This window comes from Galeopterus variegatus, unplaced genomic scaffold (genome assembly GCF_000696425.1).
Source record: "Galeopterus variegatus unplaced genomic scaffold, G_variegatus-3.0.2 Scaffold2236, whole genome shotgun sequence".
Lineage (NCBI taxonomy): Eukaryota > Metazoa > Chordata > Mammalia > Dermoptera > Cynocephalidae > Galeopterus > Galeopterus variegatus.
In genome coordinates, this window is record NW_007728347.1 from 15,966 (window position 1) to 24,297 (window position 8,332).

Here is an 8,332-nt window from a genome sequence, read left to right on the forward strand (position 1 = left end):
GGGATTTATCCTTGATGTTCCAATTTTTTTTTTTTTTTTTTTTTTTTTGAGACCGGCCGCACCGCGCTCAGCCAGTGAGCGCTGTGGGCGCACCGGTCATCCCCATATAGGATCCAAACCCGCGGCGGGAGCACTGCTGCGCTCCCAGCGCTGCACTCTCCCGAGTGTGCCACAGACTCAGCCCATTGATGTTCCAATTTTACCATAATTCTTTTTACTGTAGATTTACTTTTTTATCCTGTTTGGCATTCAGAATGTTCTTTTAATATGTATAATCATGTCTTTACTTCTGAAAAATTTTCAAATACCACCTCTGAAATTATTGCTTCTCTGCCTTTCCCTTGCTGTATGTGGAGCCTCTCAAATATCTTCCATGTTTTTAAACAGCTCTTGCATATTTATTTTCTTTTTGTTTCTCTGTGGTATATTCTGGGTGAGTTATTTAATACTACATTTTAGTTCACTAATTTTCTCTTCAACTATATCCATATGTCCTAATTACTTTTTTATTTCCATATTTTTCATTTTCAAGATTTCTAGTTTATTTCTGTGTTTTTTCATAATTTTCTATTCCTGTTAAGTAAATATTATTCCTTTACTTGTATCTTTGAGCAACCCAAAATACTTATTTTGAACGCTTTGTCACACTCTCCCATAAAATTAACTTTTTCTGGACTGAATTACTGACTTTTTTCATTCTCTCTCTCTCTCTCTTTCCACCGCCCCCTCTCTCCACCTCCTTTACATCTCCCCCTACCCCCTACACCATCCCTGACTAGTTTTCTGCTGTTTTCAACCAATCTTCCCATCTCTAATCTAGAACTAGGCCTTATTATATAACATTTTGGAGCTCCCATTCCTCAATGAAATTAATGAAACGAGGGCTATTGCAGATCTTCTTATGAGCCAATAGATCTCTTGGCTAAATTCCTGGTCATGAGGCTATCCTTTTTCCCTTACCTTCTTATCTATAAATTTTAGCCCTATGGCAGTATTTTGCTCTGTAGTATCTTTTCATGAGCTCCAGTCTCAACCCTGGCTTCTAGCAGTGAAGTAGGCTTTGTCTCCCCACTCCCTCCTCCTTTGTGGAACACTTTGAGTTCCAGTTACCCTACAAGAGTTAAACTTCCGGGCCGGCCTGTGGCTCACTCGGTAGAGTGCGGTGCTGATAACACCAAGGCCGCGGGTTCGGATCCCATATAGTGATGGCCGGTTTGCTCACTGGGTGAGCGTGGTGCTGACAACACCAAGTCAAGGGTTGAGATCCCCTTACCGGTCATCTTTAAAAAAAAAAAAAAAAGAGTTAAACTTCCACCTGTGTACTGCCTTATTCTAGACTGGAGCTCAGTAACCCTATGGCTTCTATTTTACTCACCACCTTGTTTTCTCATTCAATTTCTCTTCCTCTGAGATGTTTATTTTGCTTCTAAGCCCAGCCAAATCTTTTTGGTACTTTCTTTTTATATATTATTTATACTTCCTCCACCATTTGGAATAGAGAAGCTGCTCAAAGTAAATATTTACCAAACCATTTTGAGTAAAAGCCTAATGTAAACTTTTGAAGAATAAAAGATATATCAAAACACTTATAAAGCTAAAACAACAGTTTTAAATTTAAACTCTCATACAATATATATTATTCTTATCCTCAAAAACTTTTAATCCTAAAATAACAAACGAATCATACTTCCTGAAAGTTTGTTCCTAAAGGTGTTGCACAGTGGCCAAGGAGTTCCTGTGTAGCTCACTGGGCAAGCCACAGTCTCTTGGTAGAGCGCTTTCAGAATGAAATCTCATGTTTTTCCTCTTCTAATTTCTCTTTTAGGCATCTGTTTTCCTCCATGATTATAGGAAAATTCACTCAAGATTTTCCGTGGCTCTCAGTTGAAACTCATCATCCCTGGGACCAGTTTACTAGAGTCCAGTGGCTCACTTGCTGCACAGGTGGCTCACCTGCTTCTCTGCAACATGGTCATCAGTGTTATATACTGGAAGATACATGACACCACTGCCAAGAGAGGAGCAAAGTATGGAAAAGCCCTGATTTGTATTGTTTGTAGTATGTAATCCTTTAACAACACTCCACACTCCTTACTTTCAGGGTTAGAAACAGAATCATGATGTGCCTTTGTTTTTCCTCCACATACTCTAACGAATTTTCTTACTGTTCTCATTCATTAATAAATGATGCAGTCTTAGGAACACATCAGGATCTTTACTGCCATGATAGTCTTTTGTCTCTAGATAAACATGGTTAAATTCCTAAATAAGTAGTTGTAACCTTTGCGATCATTTTAATTGCTCAGGATGAAGGTTGATGCCATGCTTTTCTTTCAGGGGGTCCAATTGCTGTGACACGGTCTGAACTGCTTATCAACACCCAAACTACCATCATCCTTGTCCCAACCAGTCTTGTCACTGGGCGGCTCTTCCTGTTGATTCAACCATGGGAAACTCTGCCTCTCTTTTCTCCCATCCAGGCCTCCTGCCTCTCAGATGCTTCTTTTGAACCTCTCTCTCTCACAAAGGTAGTTGAGGTAAGCTTGGTATCAAATTTTACAGGTAAATTACACGTTCTCCTTACCCATGTAGTAGGAAAAAGCAGTGGAAAGAATCTCCTAGAAGGCTCTCGGGCTCCTATTACCCTTAATATCTTCTCCCTAATTCCTGTCCCCTGAGTTGTGATAGTCATGCCTCTAGCTTTTTGTCCTGATCCTGAAGCATTTTTAGGACTGAATGCGAGTGTAGTATGTACTCCTCTGGAGTTGTTTTAGTTTTTGATGTTTGATCAAACTGTCCCTTCTTTAATTTTATATTCTCTCATAAAACTGGTTTTGAAGCTACTGTGAGACTGCTTTCTGAAAAAAAATAGTGAGGAAATGAAAAATTGAGATTCTTTACACTATGCTTATGCCCCTCTGACTTGCTGGGTTAGTGCAAAACAGACTGACTTTTCTCATCTTGGCTCTGTATTTAGGAATTAAAGGAAACTGTGGGATTCCTGCTCAGGAGAAATACATACCTATTCTCAGAGTGTGAACAATCTTTGTGGAGTCTTGTGACCTTAATAAGCAGGTGTATCTTTTATCCAGCCTCATTTATGCTCACTTAGAGGGTCAAGACTGTCATCAGAAGGCAGAACCCCATAGGGCAAATGGTAAAGGTCAGTAGATTTTAGTAATTAATCTTTCATCTGCCTCCCACTCCCTTGCACATTTATTACCTTCTCACTCATTCTTCCCTCTCAGCATAACCAACACACATGATATAATCTTCTGCTTATTTTAATTTCCTTAGCCTCTAATACAGAGCTGATAGCTTTAATCCCTCTGATGGCTTCTGGGCAATCTATCTGGTGATACAAAGTACAGGATTAAGAAAAAAAAATGTTCTCTGCATCAGACCCCCATATTCCTTCTGCTTTAAAATCTATTGAAACTTGTCATTCTTTTTCTTCTATGACATGATGAGATTAAGTGATTTATGGATTCTCAAATATCGTTTGGGCCTCCTGAGCACTTACTAGTCTAGGTCACATATACTGCAGTTCTGGTGAAAAAGCTCAGTGAAGTTTTAAAAGTCTCAATTTTACAATTGTTACAAATACACCATCATCCTTAGAGATAAGGTATCAGGCCCAATCTCCATTAGTACTGGGAAAACTTAGCCTGATTGTTAGAAAATGAATTGCTAATCTCTCCCACTAATTGCTATTTATTGAAATCTTCCACTTGAGAACGTGCCAACCCAAAATATACTTTCAGTGGTTCCCGAAAACCATCATCATTTCTGCTATTACCTTCTCAGAGTTCTGCAGAAGCTAAAGTCTCACTTAGGCATACTGGGTCTCACCCAGGTTCACCAGCCTTGTGATTTCCTAGATGCAGCCAGCCAACTTCAAAAACTCTGGGAACACTTGGAAACACATATTCTTCCCACAGAGCAAGGGCCATCCAGGTAATGCACTGCACTGGGCTTTCTTTGTCACCTGGAATTTTTCTAAACCTCTTTCTCAGCTATTAGGTATGAGATTCTTCCTTCAACTTTTGTTCTTTAGGGAGGCAACCAGTTTCCTCATCCTGAGCCCACAAGAAGATAAGATGCCCATCTCTAGTGGCCTGCCCAAATGAGTGACATATCTGCTGGCTCCTTCTAGGTGTCACTAGCCTAGCTTCAGCCTTTTTTACAACACTTTGTAGCTTGGAATTGAACAAGACCAAGCCACCGGCTGGGTTATTTCGATGATATTATCAGTGCTTCAGAACATCTTCATCAACCAGCCAATAAAGGTACATGAAAAATGGGAAGAACCATTATAGTCGTGGGAAGCTTGGGAAACTGAGGTTCCTGGGTGTCAATCCCAGGTGCCTAATGGTTCTGGCAATTTGACAAAAACAACAACAAAAGCCAGAAACAGGCAGAGTGACATTGTTAGGGACATATGTGAAGTAATCACAGAAAAAACTAATAACTCATAGACTAGAAGAAGTATGGCAGGAAATTATTGGGGAGTGAAGAGGGACAGTAAAAATCAACCAACAGCAAAGCACTTTTTAAAAAAAGCAAAAGAAAGCTTACTTTTTAAAAGCTTTTAATTAAAGAAAATGTCAAACACACACAGAAGTGTAGAAAATAGTATAATGAATTCTACAGTTCTGTTACCCACCTTCAACAATTACCAGCTCATGGCCAATCTTGTTTCATTTATTTCGAAAAGAAAATGCCAGACTTTATATCATTTTATCCATAAATATTTCAGTCTGTATATTTCTAAAAAAATAAGTACTCTTCTTTTTATTTTATTTTATTTATTTATTTATTTATTTATTTTAAAGATGACCGGTAAGGGGATCTTAACCCTTGACTTGGTGTTGTCAGCACCACGCTCAGCCAGTGAGCTAACCGGCCATCCCTATGTGGGATCCGAACCCGTGGCCTTGGTGTTATCAGCACCGCACTCTCCCGAGTGAGCCACGGGCCGGCCCCTGTACTCTTCTTTTTAAAACATAAATATAAAACCTTTATCACACCTAAATAAATTAACAATAATTTCTTAATATCACAATATCCACACAGCAAGTCTGGCCAGTTAGCTCAGTTGGTTAGAGTGTGTGCTGATAACACCAAGGTCCAGGGTTCAATCCTTGTACCAGCCAAATTATATATATATATTTGTTTTGTCTATTTTACCACAATTTTTAAAAACCTAGTCAGTGTTCAAATTTTCCCAGTTGTCTCACAAATGTTTATTTTATAGTTGGTTTGTTCAAATCAAGATCCAAATAAGGTACATGAGTTGCATTTAGTTGATGTCTCTCAAGTATATTTTTAATACTAAATCTATAAGTTTCTCTCTCTCTCTTTGCTATTTTTCTTGCAATATATTTGTTGAAGAAACCAAGTTACTTGTCCTATAGAGTTTCCAGCACGCTGGATTTTGGTGACAGGATTGCCTCTGCTTAGAGAACCCTAGAAGATAGGCCCGAGATCCCTCAAGAAAACAGTAGTTCTGAGCCCTGTATGCACATTGGAATCTCTTGGGGAGATCCTAAAACTCCTGTTGCCCAGGCTTCACTCCAGGCCAATTAAATCATAATCTCTGAAGATGGGATCTAAGGCCCAACATGTTTTTTTTTTTTCCTTTTTGTCTTTTTTCATGACCGGTAATGGGATCGCAACCCTCGGTGTTGTGCCCGCACCACGACCAGCAACGGGATCACAACCCTCGGTGTCGCGCCCGCACCGCACTCAACCAGTGAGCAGATCGGTCTCTACATGGGATCTGAACCCTCGGTGGGAGCGCCGCTGCGCTCCCAAGCGCCGCACTCTACCGAGTGCACCACCAGGCCGGCCCCCAACATGTTTTAAATCTTCTCAATGATCCCAATGTACAGCCCTGTTTGAGAACCACAGAGCTGTTGTCGACCAGTACCCTGAGGGGAGATGGTGGAAATGAAGAAAGACACGATTTGTTTTATGGGATCAGGAGAACTTTGCAGGCTGCTGACCTGCAAGGCATCTCAGTTTATTTTAGGTTCCTTTTTATAAGCCAGTGAAAATAACAAATTGTATTGATTAAATCAATTATATTTGGTACCAAGCTATTTTTAGAACATTTTCAGCCGCCAGGGCACTTGAAGATTCATGGCTAACTACTTATCGACAAAATAAGAACATAAGTTTCTCATTTACAAAGCTTCTAGGGTCCTGGGTTCAATGAAAGGCCAGACCTCAAAAGGCAGGAGAAGGGGGAAGTAGGCAAAAGGGTTGCCACCCCTGCTGGCTTCCCTAGAATTGCAAGGACTCTGTCAACTTGCTTATTCCCCACACGGAGCCCAGATAGAAGAGGGAAAGAATACATTTATAACTGACAATAAGAGAGTTTTTATTGTGCTGACAAAAATCTTTGAAAGTCCCATTGATTAAGATCACTTTGCACAGTTTCAGCTTTGCACTGTCATTTTTACAATCCCACACTACCATGCAAAGTGCGGACTACCTTTATTTAGCTGTGAAGTGTCATAATGTCAACTATTTTCAAATGGTTCAGAACAAATAAAACAAATATGACAAAACGTTAGCTTTTCTGTCTTCCAATTTTTCTCTGTGCTTAAAAATTTTAATAGGAAAGTGTCAGACAAAAATTAACCAGAAATGTACCATATACTTAAATATAAAATGTAAAACTATAAAACTTTCAGGAGAAAATCTTTATAACCTTAGATTAGGCATAGAGTTTTCATATACAACACCAAAAGCAAAATTCATAAAAGAAAAAATTGATATGGGCCGGCCCGTGGCTCACTCGGTAGAGTGCAGTGCTGATAACACCAAGGCTGCGGGTTCGGATCCTATATAGGGATGGCCGGTTTGCTCAATGGCTGAGCGTGGTGCTGACAACACCAAGCCAAGGGTTGAGATCCCCTTACCGGTCATCTTTTAAAAAATAAAAAAATAAAAAAAAGAAAAAATTGATAGATTGGACTTCATCAAAATTAAAACTGTCGCTCTGTGAAAGACACTGTTAAGAACAAAAAGACAAGCCACAGACAGGGGAAAAATATTTGTAAATCACATATCTGATAAAGGATTTGTATCCAGAACATACACATAGTACATATAAAGAACATTCAAAATGCAACAGTAAGAAAACAAAAAATGCAATTTTTTAAATGGGCAAAAGGTTGGAGAAGACATTACACCAAACAAGATAGACAGATGATAAATAAGCACATGAAAAATGCTAAACATAGGGCCAGCCCGTGGCTCATTCAGGAGAGTGCGGTGCTAATGGCACCAAGGCCACGGGTTTGGATCCTGTATAGGGATGGCTGGTTGGCTCACTGGCTGAGAGTGGTGCAGACAACACCAAGCCAAGGGTTAAGATCCCCTTACCGGTCATCTTTAAAAAAAAAAAAAATGCTAAACATCGTTAATCATAGGGAAATGCAAATTAAAATCACAGTGAGATACCACTACACACTTACTAGAGTGACTAAAATATTAATGATAATACCAAGTGCTGGTGAGGATGTGGAACAACTGGAACTCTCTCATACATTAATAAAATATCATACATTGCTGGTGGAAATGTGAAAACGGTATAACCACTTTGGAAAACAGTTTGGCAGTTTCTTACAAAGTTAAGCATACAGTTACCACATAAGTCAGCAATCCAACTCCTAGATATTTACCTGAAAGAAATGAAAACCAGTTAATAGTCATTTTATTCATAATCACCCAAAATTGGAAACAACACAAATTCCCTTCAACCAGTGAATGGATAAACTGTGGTCATCTATGCCATGGAATACTACTCAGCAATAAAAAAAAGAACAAACTACTAATACAGGTAACTACACTAATGAATCTTAAATATATAATTGTAAATGAAAGAAGCCAGTCTCAAAAGGCATACTGTATGATTCCATTTATATGACATTCTGAAAAAGGCAAAACTATAGGTATGAAGAACACATCAGTGGTTGCCAGAGGCTGGAGTAGAAGGAAGGACTGACTACAAAGGGGCAGCCTGAGGGAATTTTCAAGGTGATGACACTGTTAGTATGTTGACTGTAGTGGTGGATACACAACTCTATGTGTTTGTCAAAAATCAGAATTATAAACCAAAAAGTGATTTTTTACTGCATGTAAATTTATATATATATATATATATATATATATATATATATATATTTTTTTTTTTACCATTCAAGCTTTTTTTTTTTTTTTTTTTTTTCCAGCTGGCCGGTATAGGGATTGAACCCTGGATCTTAGTGTTATTAGCACCATGCTCTAACCAACTGAGCTAACCAGCTAGCCTCAATCATAT

At 38.9% G+C, this 8,332-nt stretch overlaps 1 protein-coding gene across 1 annotated transcript in view; it reads left to right on the forward strand.

The window, feature by feature from the left end:
• PKD1L3 (polycystic kidney disease 1-like 3) overlaps positions 1-8,332 on the forward strand; it is a gene marked incomplete at its 5' end in the record, with an annotated part of 32,859 nt that overhangs the window by 15,086 nt on the left and 9,441 nt on the right. Inside the window, 9 exon segments of the mRNA XM_008581033.1 lie at positions 1,711-1,940; positions 1,942-2,047; positions 2,338-2,537; positions 2,978-3,050; positions 3,053-3,157; positions 3,765-3,957; positions 4,058-4,135; positions 4,137-4,207; positions 4,210-4,289. Coding sequence (XP_008579255.1) covers positions 1,711-1,940; positions 1,942-2,047; positions 2,338-2,537; positions 2,978-3,050; positions 3,053-3,157; positions 3,765-3,957; positions 4,058-4,135; positions 4,137-4,207; positions 4,210-4,289 — 1,136 coding nt within the window.